The sequence below is a fragment of the Eschrichtius robustus genome, chromosome 8 (assembly GCF_028021215.1).
Source record: "Eschrichtius robustus isolate mEscRob2 chromosome 8, mEscRob2.pri, whole genome shotgun sequence".
Taxonomy (NCBI): Eukaryota; Metazoa; Chordata; class Mammalia; order Artiodactyla; family Eschrichtiidae; genus Eschrichtius; species Eschrichtius robustus.
In genome coordinates this window covers 106,810,213-106,829,445 of record NC_090831.1, presented here as the reverse complement: position 1 = coordinate 106,829,445, position 19,233 = coordinate 106,810,213, and the positions used below count along the sequence as shown (strand labels likewise).

Below are 19,233 nucleotides of genomic sequence, written 5' to 3'. Positions count from 1 at the left end.
CAGAGTGGTCCATTTGTTAGAATTGATGAACCTCCATTGACACGTCATTGTTAAAGTCCATAGTTTACATTAGGGTTCTGTCTTGGTGGTGTTCTTTCTATGTATGGGTTTGGACAAATGTGTAATGACATAATGACATATATCCACCATTATGGTATCATACAGAATAGTTTTACTACCCTAAGAATCCTGTGTGCTTCACCTATTCATCCCCCTACCCTCCACTCCCTCAATCCCTAACAATCACTGATCTTTTTCCTGTCTCCGTAGTTTTGCCTTTTACACTGGCTGCTTTTATAGCCTAATCCTGTCATTTATACCTAGCTTGTCTTTCCACACCAGGTTTATTCAGCGTAGCCCTGTTACCTTGCTGAGGAGCCAGGTTGTCATCCCTATCTTACAATGGGCCATTGCCTCTACTACCCTGGACCACCGGGATGCCAACTGTAGTGTCATGAGGTTCCTACGAGACCTCATCCACACAGGGGTAGCCAATGATGTAAGTATAAACAATGTAGTCTTTCTACTTTGTAGCTCATTGTTTTCTCATATCTCTTTCTCATTCCTTAGGGGAAAACCAGCATCTCCTTATTTGATCTGTGTTAGTAGGCATATTCCATAGTGGATCATTCAGTAACCAAAATATCAACTAGTAGATTTAAGACAACCTGTACTAAGTGTTGTAAGCTGTATCAACTAGTCTGAAATTATCTCTGCTCCCAAGCCATTTGGTGTCTAATTGAAGAGAGAAACAGATACGGTTATAAAGAATTAAACAACAGCAACAAGGCAGTATTTGATTGTCAGATAAGTGATAAAAGTCATGATTGCTATGAGATCAGAGGAGGGAAAACTCTTTGGAAAGAAGTAGGTTGGGATAACTTTCTGGAAGAGGAAGGACCTCAGTGGAGCTATTTGGATGGATTGGAGAGGGGAGGAAAATCTAACTGGGGTATAAATCAAAATCAGAGAAAGTCAGGATAGTATTAAATATACTAGTAGACACTTAAGAGACCTTTTTGGCTGGAGGAGTAAAGTGGTTCACAAAATTTTCAAAGGTAGGTTTGACTAGATGTGGAGTAGAATTGAAGGTAAGGGAGAGCAGTGAAGAATTAAGTATGTGACTAGGCTAATTACTGACGAATTTTGACAGTAAAAACAGAGAGGGAAAAGAAGAAAATAACTAGAAGTGAAAGGCACTTTAAAAGTTTTTTTTTTTCAACATATTAGAAATATGTATATTCAAAGACTAAGAAGGAAGAAAATAAGTAAGATTTTTTTTGATAGAGATTAGATACCTGATAGAAGTCTTCTTTTTTTCAGTTGCTTTTTAAAAAAGGAAATACAGATACTTTAAATTATTTTTTAACAGAAAAAAAGGTTAAGAAAATTGCTACCCTTAATCTCTAACCATTGTTTCTCTTCTGTGTTCTATTCATGAAAAACCTAAGGGTTGGGCTTTCCTGGTGGCGCAGTGGTTAAGAATCCGCCTGCCAATGCAGGGGACACGGGTTCGAGCCCTGGTCCGGGAAGATCCCACATGCCGCGGAGCAAGTAAGCCCGTGCGCCACAACTACTGAGCCTTCGCTCTAGAGCCCGAGTGCCACAACTACTGAGGCCTGCGTGCCTAGAGCCCGTGCTCCACAACAAGAGACTCCACCGCAGTGAGAAGCCCGCACACCACAGCAAAGAGAAGCCCCCGCTCGCTGTGCAACTAGAGAAAGTCCGCATGCAGCAATGAAGACCCAATGCAGCCAAAAATAAAATAAATAAATTTATTTAAAAAAAAAAAAAAAACTTAAAAAAACCTAAGGGTTAAGGTTAATCTCTGCTGAAGCCCATGCCCATTTCCTTGAAACTAAACTCTTAATGTTTTCTTCCTGGTGACAGAACATTTAGTGGACCTTGTGAATCCAGCTGTTATATATACTTTCTTCCCTGGGAAAGAGAGATTACTAGACTAAAGGGGAAAGAGTACTTGCTCTTTGGAAAGTTGAAATTAGAATTTTCCTGTTCCTGTTTTCTTACAGCATGAAGAAGACTTTGAATTACGGAAAGAACTGATTGGACAGGTGATGAACCAGCTTGGACAGCAACTTGTAAGCCAGCTGCTTCACACGTGCTGCTTCTGTCTCCCCCCATACACCCTACCAGATGTGGCCGAAGTGCTCTGGGAGATCATGCAGGTTGACAGACCGGTAAGATTGTTTTCATAATCTTTTTAAAGAGTTAGAGTTAGGGTTAGTCCCTAACCCTAACAAGTCCTAAACAGTTCCTTGAGAGGCTGACTATAACTTTGAAACCAGTCCTGTTGTATGTTTGTGGAACCTGATTTAGGTATATTGCTAAGTTTAATTGTTAAATGAAGGGGCCTATAGAAGGGTTCTTGAAAATATGTTTGTGTCACTGTCATAGGGTTTATTTATTACCAAAAGTGAATACTAAGCATTGAATTCAGCTATGTGGCTGGCCAGTGGGAAATTTGTTCACTTGTGAGAGATGCCCATATTACAGGTTATTTAAGAAGTGTTAATTCATTTCAGGTTCCTTAAATAGCACTATATGGTTCCTTGGTAATAAATCTAGCCAGAGCGTTTGGAGGCATATGCATATAAAGCTAGCCTACAATCTATAGCTGGATTTGTTTCCCCTTTGGATTTACTTATATCCACTTTCAGTTCTTGAACCAGGTTCTTTATCACCTGAGCATGCAGGTTTTTTTTAGGCTATCCAGTAATGTCCAACTAATTTTAGTACTGGGCCACATGATTATAAATCAGGTTGTGTGTACTACATGAAAGTTTTGAGCATAATGGTAGCATATAGTGTAGAGCCTGTAAATTATTTTTTTAAATGAGGTTTATAATTTGTAATATTAATATAAAAGCAGTTCAGAAAAGTACACAGTTGGACCTAACGTGAGCTGACTTGATTGAACCACAGAAATCCAGATACATAAGTATCTTATAACTTTTAAGTCCATGTACATCTTAATGTTATCTCCTATTTTATATCACTGATTGCAGTTCTTAGCCTCAATTTCAGCAGTTTCACAAAAAAAGAGTACACTTTCACTCTTAGGCCCTAATGTTACTGAGCCAAAAGTTCTGCCTAGTCTTGGATTTGTGTGTTCATCTCCAAAATTCAATGATTAGTGTAAATTGTCTTAGGCATATGCATTACTTGATCGTTAGCTCACTCAAATGAAAAACAATCACATGTAGGGTAGATGGTAGATGTGTAATGGATTTCTAACATTTTCTCTAGGTTTCTACTTCAGAAACAGCCCCATGAACCTTAACTTTTTTTTTTTTTTTAAATTCTTCATTTGGTTGCTCCGGGTCTTAGTTGTGGCAGATGGGCTCCTTAGTTGCGGCATGCAAACTCTTGGTTGCGGTATGCATGTGGGCTCTAGTTCCCTGACCAGGGATAGAACCCGGGCCCCCTGCATTGGGAGCACGGAGTCTTAACCACAGCACCACCAGGGAAGTCCCCTCCATGAACCTTAATTCTTACTCATCAAACTCTGTGAGGCTCCTGTGTGACTTTGGTTTCATCAAATAGCTCTGCAGTTCTTCCATTAGCTCAAGTGCTTCAGGAATGAATAGTACCTGTAGTTCCCTTGCTGGCTGTTCACGACACCTGTTCTATTTCAATCTAATACAGTAGTATTTTTTGTTTTTCTAAAAAGTATTCTGTGAACCCCTGGGGACCAACAAGTTTATTCCAAACGTTATTGATAAAAGAAATAAAATTTCCATACTCATACTTTTAAAGAAATATACTTGGTTTCCAGGTAACAGAAAACTTATTATGTACATTTAACCTTACAAAAAATTTTGGGTTTGTAAGCATACAGGTAAGGGCTAAAGAAGAAAATGAGAGCAGCAATTTGGGGCAGGAACAGAAACCAAGTAGCCCTGTGCTCTTAAGTTTACTGTGTACCCACTGAATTGCTAAATAATTTTTTTTTTTTAATAGGGGATAGTGGGCCAAATGAATGGGTTTTTTTGTTGTTGTTGTTGTTGTTTATTTATTTATTTATTTATTTATTTACCTATTTATGGCTGTGTTGGGTCTTCGTTTCTGTGCGAGGGCTTTCTCCAGTTGTGGCAAGCAGGGGCCACTCTTCATCGCGGTGCGCAGGCCTCTCACTATCGCGGCCTCTCCTGTTGCGGAGCACAGGCTCCAGATGTGCAAGCTCAGTAATTGTGGCTCACGGGCCCAGCCGCCCCGCGGCATGTGGGATCCTCCCAGACCAGGGCTCGAACCCGTGTCCCCTGCATTGGCAGGCAGACTCTCAACCACTGCGCCACCAGGGAAGCCCTGCTAAATAATTTTAAAGTGATTGTTAAAATAGATAACCAGCAAGGACCTACTGTATAGCACAGGGAACTCTATTCAGTATTCTGTAATAACCTAAATTGGAAAAGAATTTGAAAAAGAATACATACATGTATATGTATAACTGAATCACTTTGCTGTACACCTGAAACTAACACAACATTGTTAATCAACTATCAACTATACTCCAATGTAAAATAAAAAAATTTTTTTAAAAAGTGGTTGCTTTCTATAAACACCAACTTAAAACTGAGTTTTTGTAAAGGAACTCTTACATAAATTTAGGTTGTCTGTACGCTGTAAACTGATTGAAATCGTAACTAAGGGTATAAGTCTGAAGAAAATTAACATTCTTGAGCACATTCTCAATCATACATTTTCAAAGTTCAACACAGATTCTTCAGTAGAAGATGACGTACCAGCTTTGTCTCTTGACTTGAATATTTTGAGAAATAATTGATCTACATCAGTGTGTAAGTTTAAGGCATACAGCATAATGGTTTGATTTACATATATTGTGAAATGGTTACCACCGTAGGTTCAGCTAACATTCATCTTCTCCTATGGACACAATAAAAAGAAAAGAAGGAAAAAAGGAAAAAAATTTTCTCCTTTTGTTGAAAACTCATAGGATTTACTTACTTAACTAGTTCTTATTTATCTTATAACTGGAAGTTTGACCTTTTGACCACTATCTCCAGTTTCTCTCCCCCCACTTTTTGCCTCTGGTAACCACAAGTCTGACTTCTTTTTCTATGAATTTTGTTTTGTTTTTCTAGATTCCACGTATAAGTGAGATCATACAGTATTTGTCTTTCTCTGGCTAACTTATTTTGCTTACCATAATGCCTTTAAGGTCATCCATTTTGTCAGAAATGGTAGGATTTCCTCGTTTTGTTTTTTTTTTTAAATAAATTTATTATTTATTTATTTATTTTGGCTGCATTGGCTCTTCGTTGCTGCATGCGGGCTTTCTCTAGCTGCGGTGAGCGGGGGCTACTCTTTGTTGTGGTGCGCAGGCTTCTCATTGCAGTGGCTTCTCTTGTTGCGGAGCACAGTCTCTAGGCTCACGGGCTTCAGTAGTTGTGGCACGCGGGCTCAGTAGTTGTGGCTCGCAGGCTCTAAAGCACAGGCTTAGTGGTTGTGGTGCATGGGCTTAGTTGCTCTGTGGCATGTGGGATCTTCCCGGACCAGGGCTCGAACCCGTGTCCCCTGCATTGGCAGGTGGATTCTTAACCACTGCACCACCAGGGAAGCCCAGGATTTCCTCGTTTTTTATGGTTGAATAATAATATCCATTGTGTGTACCACATACTGCAACTTCTTTATCCATTCATCCATCCATGGACACTTAGGTTGTTTCCATGTCTTGGCTACTGTAAATAATGCTCCTGTGAACATGGGGTGTAGATATCTTTTCGAGTTAGTGTTTTTGTTTCCCTTGGATATATCCCAGAAGTAGAATTGCTGGATCATATGGTATATATATTTAATTGTTTGAGGATCCTCCGAACTGTTTTCCATAGTGGCTGTATCAATTTACAATTCCACCAACAGTGTACAAGGGTTCCCTTTTCTCCATACCCATGCCAGCACTTGTTATCTCTTATCTTTTTGATCATGACCATTCTAACAGGTGTTAAGATGATATCTCTTTATAGTTTTAATTTGCGTTTTTTTCAGGTACCTGTTGGCCTTTCGTATTTCTTCTTTGGAGAAACGTTTATTGAGGTCCTTTGCCCATTTTTTAATTGAGTTATTCGGCTTTTTGCTAGACTGGTATGGGTTCTTTATGTATTTTAGATACTAGCCTCTTATCAGGTATATATGGTTTGCAAATATTTTTTCCCATTCCTTAGGTTGTCTTTTTACTTTGTTGATGCTTTCTTTTGCTGTGCAGAAGCTTTTAGATTGATGTAGTTTCACTTGTTTATTTTTATTTTGCTGGTTGTGCTTTAGGTGTCATGGCCAAAAAATCATTATCAAGACCCATGTCAGAATGCTTTAGGCCTTTGTATTCTTCTAGGAGTTTCATGGTTTCAGGTCTTACATTTAGTCTTTAATCCATTTTGAGTTACTTTTTGTGAGTGGTGAAATGCATGAGTCCAGTTTCTTTCTTCTACATGTGAGTATGCAATTATCCCAGCACTATTTATTGAAAAGGCTGTCATTCCTACATTGGGTATTCTCATCTCCTTTGTCAAATATTAGTTGACAGTATGTAGTTTAGTTTCTTACTGTTTTTGTTTTGGGGGATACTTATAGTTAACTCGTGGGTCGTTTTGGATGCCAAAGCTTTGTCAGTTAAGGGTTCATTCATGCTGTTTGCCTCTGCTTGTTTTTGTCTGAGTAGAATGTTGTCTTCTGCTCAGAAGGGGCAACACTTGGAGAATTATGCAGTACTTTTTAAGCATTTATAGTGGAATATTTACTTTTGCTCTAGTCTATTGTGTTCATAAATTAACAATGGGAAAACACATAATGTAAAAAATTTAGGTATAAAAAAGTTATTTTACAACTGAAAACTGTGACCAAGGCATACATCCTACTTAAGAAGGGCATGAAGAAAAATTAGAGCTTTTTCAAAGAATAACAATTCAAATGAAAATAAGAACCCAGAGGAAGTCTCTAGAATTTTGATTTTTAAGTTTGAAGAGGAAGGGGAATGGGAGCAAACAGTTTTTGTACACACGAAAGACATAAAGAGACTATGCTCAGATGTAAGTAAATTGTTTTAAAGAGCAACAAGAGGGACTTCCCTGGTGGTCCAGTGGTTAAGACTCCATCCACACTTCCATTGCAAGGGGCATGGGTTCCATCCCTGGTCAGTGAACTAAGATCCTGCATGCCATGTGGCCAAAAAAAAAGAAAAATAAAAAAAGAGCAACAAGAGTGAGCAAAAAAAAAAAAAAAAGAATTTTCTAACCCACAGAACAGGCAGGTATCACAAAGGAACTGACTGGATATGACTCCTACTGAGAGAAGTGACCTTAAAATCCTTAAGATTCTGGATTCATATTACGTGTATACACTTTTTAAAATGTTTACTTACTCTACTTTTTGTCCCTGCTCTTTCTGGTACCTGAACTTTTGCTTTGGATTGCCTTTGATCTCTAAGCTCAAGAGTTTTCTGGCAGCTGTTTAATTTTTAAAATATTACATAAGTTTAATGACAGAAACAGAACAATAGCTTTATCCAGAAGTGACTTCACTTCCAAGGTTGAAAGGCTCTTTCTGAAATGATGCCTGCTGCCCCCTTGAAGGGAGTCTAGGCACGCCTTTGTAGGCTGTTCCATCCCCCAGTGGGTTGGAAGGCCAGAAATAGTACTTCTGTTAAGTCCTTTACTTGCTTCCAAGTTTGGGGAGCTAATGCTACTAAGGAAAACCTGTGGGTTTTGGTTATCACCTGTAGGATCTCAGTTGAGTAAGCCCTGCCTTATTTTAAAACGCTTCTCCCTCTTCTTTGTACAGACTTTTTGTCGATGGTTAGAGAATTCCTTGAAAGGTTTGCCAAAGGAGACAACCGTGGGAGCTGTCACAGTGACACACAAACAACTTACAGATTTCCACAAACAAGTCACTAGGTGAGTGATGATCAGCAGCAGAGGTATGCAGAAAAGATATCTTTGTTTCTTATACCACCTTAGTTATAGATATAGCCAGGAGTATTTTTTTGTGTGTCTTTGTAAATTCAAAGTTTTGTGTCTGTTTAGCCTTGAATTGCACAAATTGGCATTGGAAACCAATCTGGGGGAAAGTATCACCATGCTGTACATGTGTGCCTCAGTTTTATTGTACATATGTATTATACATATCCTGATGTTCTTCCAAAAGAACAGTGCGTTGAACAGCCCACTACCCTTCAGGAAATCTGTCTGTATCTTTTTAAAGTCCTTCACAGTTCCTGTCCGTATTCAGGGGTCAAGAATGCAGGTGTCTGAATAGGTGAAGCATTGGTTGTAAAATATTATAGAGTGATGTGGACTGCAGTGAATTAGGAAATTTTTGCTGTGCCTAAAGATATTCAAATTCTAATTTAATTCAGGCCAACCAAAACATCTCTCTGGGATGCATTAGGCCCATGAGCCACTTGCTTACAGCTTAGTTAAAATGTTAAGTTGTACATGTGTGGGGTTTTTTTTTTTTTTTTTACTGTAAACATAATAAACATTTTAAATATACCTACATAGTCTTCCTAATTACAGTTTTATAGCTATAAGGTGTTGATTGATTTCCTTACAGTGCCTCTATTAATTTTCATTTTTTCAGTATTATGGATAATATTGAATGTCTAGCCTTTTCCTTCTTTTGATTATTTTCCTTAAAATGCAATCACTGAAGGAGAAGTTATGAGACTTTTATGGTCCTTGATAGTATTAATGACAGCAACTTAAATTGGATTTTGTAACTGTGTGTTACCTTCCTCTGATATTCCTTTTTCTATATAGAGTCTTTAGAATTTTGACTAAATTTTAGGCAATGGCTTATATTCATACAATTGTGGAAAGATTTATAGGTCCAAGAATGAGTTGCAGTGAGCTTGGTAATGGTGAAAAAGAAGGAGGAAAAAAATGCATGTGATGATACAGAAAAATATATAAGATATATTATAAAGGGAAAAAAATAACAATTTTGTATAACCCAACTTGTACTTAAAATTTTTTTTAATTTTTAATTTTGATAAAATACAAAATTTACCGTCTTAACCTTTTTTTAAAAACCATTTTAAAGTGAACTGCTTGGTAGTGTTAAGTACATTCACATTGTTGTGGGATTAATCGCCAGAACTTTTTCATCTTGCAAAACTGAAAGTATACTTATTAAACAACTCACCATATCTCCCTCCCTCCAGCCCCTAGCAACCATCATTCTACTTTCTAAGTTTGACTGTTCTAGATACCTCATATAAGTGAAATCATACAGTTTTTGTCCTTTTGTGACTGACTTAACATAATGTTCTTAAGGTTCACTCATGTTGTAGCAGGTATCAGAATTTCCTTCCTCAAAGGCTGAATAACACTCTATTGTGTGTATATATCCTATCTTATTTATCCATTCATCCTTTGATGGACATTTGGTTGATTCTGCCTCTTTGCTATTGTGAATAATGCTGCTATGAACATGAGTGTACAAATGTCACTTCAAGACCCCGCTTTCAGTTCTTTTGGGTATATACCCAGAAGTGGAATTGCTGGATTACATGGCAGCTCTATGTTTAATTTTTTTTGCGGAACCGCCACACTCTTTTCAGTAGCAGCTATACCATTTTGCATTCCCACCAATGGTGCACAAGGTTCTAATTTCTCCATATCTATTTTATTTTTGTTGCCTGTGCTTTTGGTGTTACATTCAAGAAATCATTACAAAATATAATATCATGAAGCTTTTCCCCTATGTTTTCTTCTGAGAGTTTTATAGTTTTTGGTCTTACATTTATGTCTTTGATCCATTTTGAGATAATTTTTGTATGTGATGTATGTTAAGGGTCTGACTTCATCCTTTTGCAGTTTTCCCTGCACTGTCCTTTTTTCATTGAATGGTCTTGGTACCCTTATTGAAAAATCATTTGACCATATATGTAAGGGATTTATTTCTGGGCTCTCTATTCTATCCCAGTTGTCTATGTATCTGTCTTTATGACAGTCCCATACTGTTTTGATTATTATGGCTTTGTAATAAGTTTTGAAATTGGTAAATTGAGACCTCCAGCTTTGTTCTTTTTCAAGAGTATTTTGGCTATTCGGAGTCCCTTGAGATTTCATATGAATTTTTTTTTTTTTCACTCTAATCCTAGGTTTATTCAACACAATCGTTTTACTCTACACAACAAAGTACAAACACGACATTATCTAAAATGCTACAAAGTTACAAAACTCAAAACAGAAAATTTATAGTACTGACTATACAATAAAAGCCAAAAAAGCAATGTACACGTTGCCAAGGTAACTGCATGACCACAGTGAATACCAGCACAACTGGGAGAACTGTGTTCATAGGAATTTTAGGATAGGTTTTTCTATTTCCACAAAAAAATGTCGTTAGGATTTTTGACTGGGATTACATTGAATCTGATCACTTTGTATAGTATTGACACCTTTAATAATATTAGGCTTTCCAGTGCATGAACATGAAATGTTTTTCCATTTATTGGTATCTTTAATTTCTTTCAGCAACATTTTATAGCTTAAGTATTTTATTCTTTTTGATGCTGTTGTAAATGAACCAACATGTACTTTTAAAAGCTATTCTATTATATGTGATATATATATGCAAGCTATTTTATTATGAATAGTAAATTTCTGGAAAGATATATAACTAGAACTTTTCATTTCATAACCTGTGCTATTTGCATTTTTTTCATGAGCATGGTATGCTTTTACAATTAAAACCAGACCTAGTTTTTAAAAGGGAGAGAAAATTAAATGCTAATCTTTTTTTCTGAGAATTGATTTCTTGTCACTCTCCAAAATGGTTTACTTTCTTATTCCCAAGAGTTTCCAATAATTCTGTTAATGGTATAATCCCTAATCTTTGAGTGCTGTTTTTTTGTAGTTTACTAAGTGGCCTAACTTCATGTCCCGGAAGTAACTGACTTTGGGCCATAGATCAAGTGACATGCATGACTTTAAAATAGCATGTGACTGCCTTCATGACACATTTTGCCAAAAGAGGGGATTTCCCCTCTACTAGGTAGGCATATGTTTATTGGGATGACCTTAAAAAACTATTTTATCTTTTTTTTACTATGAATCTTCCCAGTAGAAGTAATATGCTACCTACAAGCTGTCTCAGGGGAAAGAAGTATAACAGTTGCTTCTCCCTGCTTCTGTTTTGCTCTATTTTATCTAGTGTTGTTCATTAGAAGGGCAGGATCATATTGACTCTAGATTAGAGCGAATGAGAGCCTGAGGAGAACCCTCAAAGGAGGACTGGGCTTAGAGTCAAGGCTGTTGGTTTGAATCTTGCCACTTACTGTTACTTTGCAGCTTATTTATCTGTAAAATAGGGTTAGTAATACCTATCTCATAGGGTTATTGTGAAATACCAAGTGGACATTTAAAGACGATCTGGTACATAGTAGGTGATCAGTGAATGTTAACTTTTTCCTTGGAGAAGAACCTGCCAGAATGTCATTACATACTTGCAAAACTAGCTAGAGCATGTCTCCTTCAGCTGTAAGGCAACCACCCACACATTCTGGAATAAGTTTCCACCAAGCTCATATTTCCTCATCCAGGCTAATATATGACAGGTAGAAACAAAGTGTAAGTCTGAAATAAAAGTCATGGACATTCCATAGTGTAAGGAAAATCTTGAGGCTAGGAAAATGAACCCAAATAATGCATTGCTTTGAACAAAGATATCTGTGATCTTTGTCCTGTGATATGGGAAAATAAGGTATTGACCATCCTGGCCTACTTGATCTCTTACCGCTAAACAAGTTTTGCAGCTCCTCCTGTAGTAAGCTGTGACATAATGGTGGGAAATGAACAGAAGTAAGAGGAAATGTTGAGGTGCTAGAGAAAGGATTTGAGATTGCTCACCTCCTCTTAGTAATTCTCTTTCTCTGGTATGTGTATTGCCCTTGAACCTTCTGTTCCATGCATGACTCAGTCTCCCTTTTGGTTTTAAGGTCCTGTTACTCCTGCCTCAACATGCTAGTTTGTTTGCCATCCTAGCAGGGAGGGTAAACTGGTTCAGTGTCATTTCAGCAAGTCCAAGCCTGTTTCTCAAATGGTACTGGTAATTAATTAATTCCCTGGCATTTTTAGTTGGCTAACTTGAAGAAAGCTGGAATTTTTCATTCTGAAATATCATTCTTGCTTTCCAAATACCACTAATTATGTCTAGAAGAAATTTTGCCATCATTTCCCATTTTTCTGTCTTGGTATTTATTCTGTGACTGTCACTTGCATGAGGATCTCAAAGTCAAAGACATGCATAGGGAGCATTGACACTAGAATGGGCCAGTATGGGAGTGTCTTCTTGCTGAAGTCATTAGTTAGAGCTTGGTTACTCTCCATTATGCACATCAGATGAAAAGGGCTGCATTTCTCAGCGCACCACTAGGATTACGGGGCTTGAGGAATAGTGACCATAAAATTACTCAAAAGTGTAGTGGAAGGCTTCTGGGCATATATCTGGAGAAAACTATAATTCGAAAAGATACATGCACCCCAATACATGCAATAGTGCAGTAGTTCATAGGAGCGCTATTTACAATAGCCAAGACACGGAAGCCACCTAAATGTCCATGTAAAGATGAATGGATAAAGATGTGATATATACACAATAGAGTACTACTCAGCCTTAAAAAAGAATGAAATAATGCCATTTGCAGCAACATGGATGGACCTAGAGATTATCATACTAAGTAAGTCAGAAGGAGAAAGACAAATACCATATGATATCACTTATGTGTGGAATCTAATGACACAAATGAACTTAATTACGAAACAGAAACAGACTCACAGACATAGAGAACAAACTTACGATTACCAAAGGGGAAGGGGATCAGGGAGGGATAAATTACTAACATAGCATTGTAAATCAGCTATACTTGGATTATTTAAAATTTTTAAAAAAAGTATAGGAAGGATTGGGATGGTGGGACTAGAAGCCAGAAAATAGAACCTACAAAAATAGTGGCAGTTTTAAATAATGAATGAATATAAATAAATAAGTGTAAATGAATATAAAAACAACCCAGAAATATTAAGTGCCAGGAGGACTGAGGCAGAAACAGAAAATAGTTCTAGTTTTTAAGGAGGTTTGTTTGTTTGTTTAAAAATCCATTTCTTTGGGCTTAATCACCAGGGACACTTAAGTTAAACATTTGGCTAAAGTGCTTGACACCAGAGCAGTTGCTGACAGGATTGGGAGCAGAAGCTGAGTTGATTTGAGAGATTGTGGCCCATCGCTCATTTCATTCACCATGTCTCACCACAGTTCTCCTGTACTTGAATTTTGGTTTCAGTACTTTTTCTCATGTTACGAAAGAGGCTAAGAGTGGAGTTATCATTTCTTTTCCAGATTTAACCACGATCTCTGGTTGAAGAAGGGTAGTATTGAACAACATGTAAGGCATTAAGATAGCAAAAGAATCTTGAGTCTCCAGCATTATCCTAAGTTTATCTCTCTCCTGTCGTCTTAGTCCCTTATAATAATACACCACACAGTGACTTCTCTGGGGTTACGTATCTTCCTCCTTCATGACATTGGGAAGCAGGAGTGATCGGGCTCACTCACCAAGGCTGCCTCCTTATAGTCAGTATTGATTTGGAAATAGAGAAATGTAATGCTTTTATTGAGGCTTGTTAAATTCACAGAGCAAATGGCAGAATTCCAGTAAAACTAGAAGACCTTCTTTACTTACCTTACATTTTTAGGATGGAGGGAGACTAGAAGAAAGCCTCTGTTGAATCAAGGCCTAGAGTCTAAATCAAGGTTCTTAGTGATGTTTCAGACCCTATAATAGCTGGGGAAATCCAGATGTAGGCTCTTAAGAAGATAGCTCTCATTACCTTCTTTTATGTTGAATCACTGTTAGTGGTTCCCTCCCTGACTTTTAACCATTACAAGAAGGAGAGAGAGCTTTCTTCTGACATTGAATGCTAGGCTATAGGCTGTGCTCCCTGAGTTTTTCTGAGCCAAAGAGAGGGCCACAGAAGGGTGAGCATATTATTAAGATGTGCTTTCTTTTTTTTTTTTAGGGAAGGATTTTATTTATTTATTTATTTATTTATTTATGTATGTATGACCATGTTGGGTCCTCGTTTCGTCCGAGGGCTTTCTCTAGTTGCGGCAAGCGGGGGCCACTCTTCATCGCGGTGCACGGGTCTTTCACTATCATGGCCTCTCTTGTTGCGGGGCACAGGCTCCAGACGCACAGGCTCAGTAGTTGTGGCCCACGGGCCCAGTCGCTCCGCAGCATGTGGGATCCTCCCAGACCAGGGCTCGAACCCGCGTCCCCTGCATTGGCAGGCAGACTCTCAACCACTGCGCCACCAGGGAAGCCCAGGATGTGCTTTCTTTTCCACTGTTTTTAGCTTAGCCTCATGTTCAGTTACCAAAAACTATTATGAAGACTGACACAAAAGAATGAAGCTGGCATCAGCTGCTTTCTTGGTGACAATCTTAGATAAAGGAAGCCTTTTGAAAAAACAGGGTCAAATGAATATTGGGCTATTCATGCCACCTAGGCATCTCATTGTTTGCCAGAGGACCAAGACCTGCTTCCTCCTCCTCCCTTTCTTCACGCCTTAACCCTTTCCTCTCTCCTCTCCCTCCTCCTCCCACAGGAGGAAACCTTGAGCAGCCTGTTCAACTAGAAAATCGCTGATTGAGACTCACTTTCTGGACTGGGCTTTATAAACAAAATCTGCTCTTGGGAAAGAATGAGGAAACCAGGGTACCTAAGTTAGCTCAGCTCATAGAGTTAAAATGATCAACCTTAGGTGAATATGCTTGCTTTTTTACTTTGAGGGTTCTGGCTTTCTTTTATTTATGTCAAGGACTTTAACCAGGTTTTGATGTTTTTTGGTTTTTTTGGCCACGGGATTTTAGTTCCCCGGCCAGGGATCGAACCTGTGCCCCTTAGAGTGGAAGCACAGAGTCTTTTTTTTTTTTTTTTTTTTTTTTAATTTTATTTATTTATTTATGGCTGCATTGGGTCTTTGTTGCTGTGCGCGGGCTTTCTCTAGTTGCGGCGAGCAGAAGCTACTCTTTGTTGCAGTGCGTGGGCTTCTCATTGTGGTGGCTTCTCTTGTTGTGGCACGCGGGCTTTAGAGCGCAGGCTCAGTAGCTGTGGCGCACGGGCTTAGTTGCTCCGCAGCATGTGGAATCTTCCCGGACCAGGGCTCGAACCCACATCCCCTGCATTGGCAGGCGGTTTCTTAACCACTGCGCCACCAGGGAAGTCCGAAGCGCAGAGTCTTAACCACTGGACCGCCAGGGAATAGCCAGGTTTTCTTGTTGTAGCAGCCTACATTTGTCAAATACTATTTTATTCACTGTTCTATTATCCTAAGCACTTTACATATAGGGATTGATTTAATCTTCAAAACATCATGGGGTAGATAATGGATGAGGAAACTGAGGCAGATTGGTAACTTGCTCAAGGACACAGTGAAACCAAGATTCAGACCTAAGCAATTTTTCTCCAAAGCCCACTCTTTAACAACCACACAGCTTATAATTATTCTCATGTACAATAGTTAATATTTACTCTTGAGTTACAGAAAGATTGAAAGCGGGGTCAAGAGATGATGGAGAGAGCAGAGCTGGGACAGTTCTCGGTATACCTCAAGGTTGTGGTTGCTTTTCAACATATTATATCTTTCTCATCAGTCAGGGACCAACCTACCTTTTCTTTTCTAGTGCTGAGGAATGTAAACAAGTTTGCTGGGCCTTGCGAGACTTCACCAGGTTGTTTCGATAGCTCATACTCCTGCACTGTGCCTGTCACCCAGGTGAGTGGTATATAGTTCCCAGCTTTTCCCCTGGCTGTCGGGAGTACTTGGGGATGGGCATAGGTTTTTAATGCCCATCATGGGACTAGTACTATAGCTAGAGTCAGGGAAGGACTTAACAGTTGAACGCTGCTGCACAGCTGAGAAATGCACAGGCCTGATTTTCTTGGGTCAAGGCAGCCAAATAATTGTCAGCTTCTTTTGGATGCCAGTTTTACCCCCATAAGAAAGTTATTGTTGCAGAATATCTCAAAAAGAAAATTCCTCCCCTCTTTACAGATACCTCTAGGATGGTAAGTATGTGTGGTAACAAATGAATATTTTTCAACCTGGCAACTTTGGTGAAAACAGTGCTGACCTAAAGTAGACCGTGATACATGGCACTGCCTTCCTAAAACTGATCTTTCAGATTTGATAAATAAAGATGCTTGTTCTTATCATTTTTTACAATTTTAACGCTGAAATGCTAGGGTTTTGACCAAGGCAGGAGGTAAAGGAAAAGAGCTAGCCTCTTTGTCTAGCCCCTGATCATCAGTTTTCTCCGTTTGCTTCTGATTCTGAAGTAAAGCAAGAAGCTTAGCTGAGGAAGGAAAGGACTGGGTGGTGGGGTTTGGGTGCCAGTTTCTTGACTGAGAGAAGAAAGGCATCTCTCCTGTAAGCCCACCCTTTGACGTCTTAAGCAGAATTTATTCTCCCTGGAGGCAATTCTCGATGAATGTGCAGCCCTCTCACTGGTGGTTTTGTGATTAAATGCAATTGCGGGTGAAGATGCTGTTGAGCAATGCCTCACCATACCAGAAATTATTTCTAAACTTTGGTTCTTTGATGAGTAGTGATATCATTTGGGATCCTCAGGCTTTGCAGTGTCTGTAATAGCTAACGTTGATACACATAGGGTTGTTTGTGCATAGCTGTGGATGTTCATAGCTAATGTTTATGGAGCCCTTACTGTGTGTCAGATACTGTTCTGAGTGCTTTGTATTATGTACAAAGCACATTATGTATTAGCTATAAGATAGTCCTCACACAGTCCTCTGGATTAGTTACTGTTATTATTTCCATTTTACAAATGAGGAAATTGAGGTTCGAAGATGTTAAGTAAGTTGCTTGATGTCACAGTCAGTAATTGATAGAGCCACAATTCACTTTTCTGGTGCCAGAGTCCTCACCTTTAACCACTCTACTTAATACTTTTACATAGTACCCTTTACATAGAGTCTAAATCAGTGGCTCTTAAACCTTTTCTTAGTAGGCAAAGCCTTCTTTCAAAATAAAATCTTGCATGAAACCCCAATACTTAAAAAGACTTAAGTGGAGGTTTTCTGGTTGGCTTTGGAGTGGGCAGCCTGGACCTGCTGGCTTACTCTTTACCCCCACACATTATCACTGAGGACACTCAGAATTGGAAAAGCACCACAGACGTATTTCATTAAAACAGTAGCTCCTTTAAAATCCAAGTGAAAAAATCCAACTTCTTTTTTTTTTTTTAAACTGAGTTCTTACAGCAGAGGCCAGAATGAGGTGCCTGAGCAAGTATAGAAACTTCTGTCTTGAGGTTGACTTTCTGAAGTATTTGCTATCTCCTGGACCACAGTTATTGACTATCTTCTCTCTTTTGTCAGGAATGTCTTTTTTAATTAGAAGACAGGAAGAAAACAAAAACCAGACTGTGTCCCACAATCAGAAACCTCCATTGTGGCAGAGGGGCCTTCACCGCCACCAGGGCCTCCCGCCAGACAGGGAGAGACTCCAGCCTTCCAAGGCCATCCTGAGGAGTTCCTGTTTGGGGGTGTGAGGGAAAATCAGCGCGGTTTAAAAAAGATGGCTGCAGCCTGTGCAGCGTGGTGGGAGGTGAGCTGGTTTCCTGGTGAACTTGTTTCTAAAAGGAAAAATAATTTTAAAGAAATAAAAAAGGAAAAAAAAAAAAAGGAAAACTAAACTGAAATCAGAACTGAAACATTCTCCTGGTAGCAAATGACACGCACACATACGTACACGTACCTACACACGCACGCACGCACACACACACATGCTAACACGCATGTGTGCACACAGAAAAATAAAAGTACAAAACTTTCTGTGAAACAAAAACGTTTACTTAGGGAAGATGGGAATTCAAATGAATTAAATAACTGCAATTGGAAAGAAAGGGTCAGGATCATCTCTTAAGGTTTTCTGCTGTTTTGTCCTTTCCTTCTCTCCCACCCTCTCTTCTTTCGCTTTCCCCCTCCTCTTTTAATGAAAGTGAGTAGAAATTTTTCCTACTGTCCCAACTGTTTTCTTCTCACCTTTAGAGTTCTTCAGACAAGGAGAAATAAGCAAGGAGGCTGTTCTCTTTTATATCATGGTCACATCAATGATACTAGGACCTGCCAGGGCCAAAATTCATGTATATCCCCATCCTGACCCTATTCAGTCTCTTAAGTCCACTTCCCACCTACATTGGGTTGTCGTCATCTTTGGAGAGAAGAGCCAAAATTAGGGTGAATGTGGGATATAAATATATATTCTAAGTTGTAGTTTTTTTAAGATTTATTTTTCTTTTTTTTAATTAATTTTTCACCCATAGACATGAGAGAGGAAAACAGGGTGGGAGAATGGAAGAAAGTGTTTACAGGGCTAACTGTATTTTACTAAAAAATGCAGAAATTATTTGACTTCATGGGGAGTGAGGCAGAAGAGGGAGGCCCAAAGCAAGTCCTAATATTTTAAAGGAGTTGCAGCCCTGCACAGGCATTAGATATTAGGGCACTGTTCTGTCTGGTGTTGTAGCCATCACAAGAACAAATCAACAGCAACCAAAAAAAAAAAAAAACCAATAAATTTAAAAAATTTAATCAGTGTTTGTTTTTACTTCATTTCACTGCCTTATAGATCTGAAATGGTACAGCTAAACCTCCTAAGTGAATAGTCTTAGTTGTTCTCTAATAGACGTCTGGGTACAGAGTTTGAAATTCAGGCCCCTGCCCTTACTGCCCCAGACCCTTCATATTTCAGGGGAGTGGCTCTTTCTGCATCTTTTATTCTTCTGGTTTATCCTAAAACTCCTCCTGCTACATTCTGTCCTTTCATATGGCCTAAGTGGGAAGGAGGATGGGTCACTTGGCATATTAAACAAAATGTAGCATATTCTTTTTACAGTGGCCACCCAAGTAGATTGTTTCCTAACCTACTGAGTATTTATTTGATCTTAAAAAAAAAACCCGTAATGAGGTATCATTGACATGCAATAAGCTGTACATGTTTAAGGTTTACATGTTTAAGGTATACAGTTGATAAGCTTTGACATAGGATACACCTGTGTATGTATGTATGTAAAAAATTATTATTATTTTTAATTAATTTATTTTATTTATTTATTTTTGGCTGTGTTGGGTAATAGACTTCCCTGGTGGTGCAGTGGTTAAGAATCCACCTG

The 19,233-nt window shown here is 38.7% G+C and overlaps 1 protein-coding gene across 2 annotated transcripts in view; it reads left to right on the top strand.

Moving 5' to 3' along the window:
* The window catches only part of TNPO3 (transportin 3), an 86,189-nt gene extending 67,550 nt beyond the window's left edge, over nucleotides 1-18,639 (top strand). For both annotated transcript variants that reach the window (XM_068549416.1, XM_068549417.1), the window contains 5 exons: nucleotides 343-499; nucleotides 2,031-2,198; nucleotides 7,816-7,928; nucleotides 15,724-15,815; nucleotides 17,438-18,639. In XM_068549416.1, coding sequence (XP_068405517.1) covers nucleotides 343-499; nucleotides 2,031-2,198; nucleotides 7,816-7,928; nucleotides 15,724-15,784 — 499 coding nt within the window. In that variant the 3' untranslated portion in view covers nucleotides 15,785-15,815; nucleotides 17,438-18,639. The remainder of the gene's footprint in view (nucleotides 1-342; nucleotides 500-2,030; nucleotides 2,199-7,815; nucleotides 7,929-15,723; nucleotides 15,816-17,437) is intronic.
* The last annotated feature ends 594 nt before the right edge of the window (nucleotides 18,640-19,233 follow it).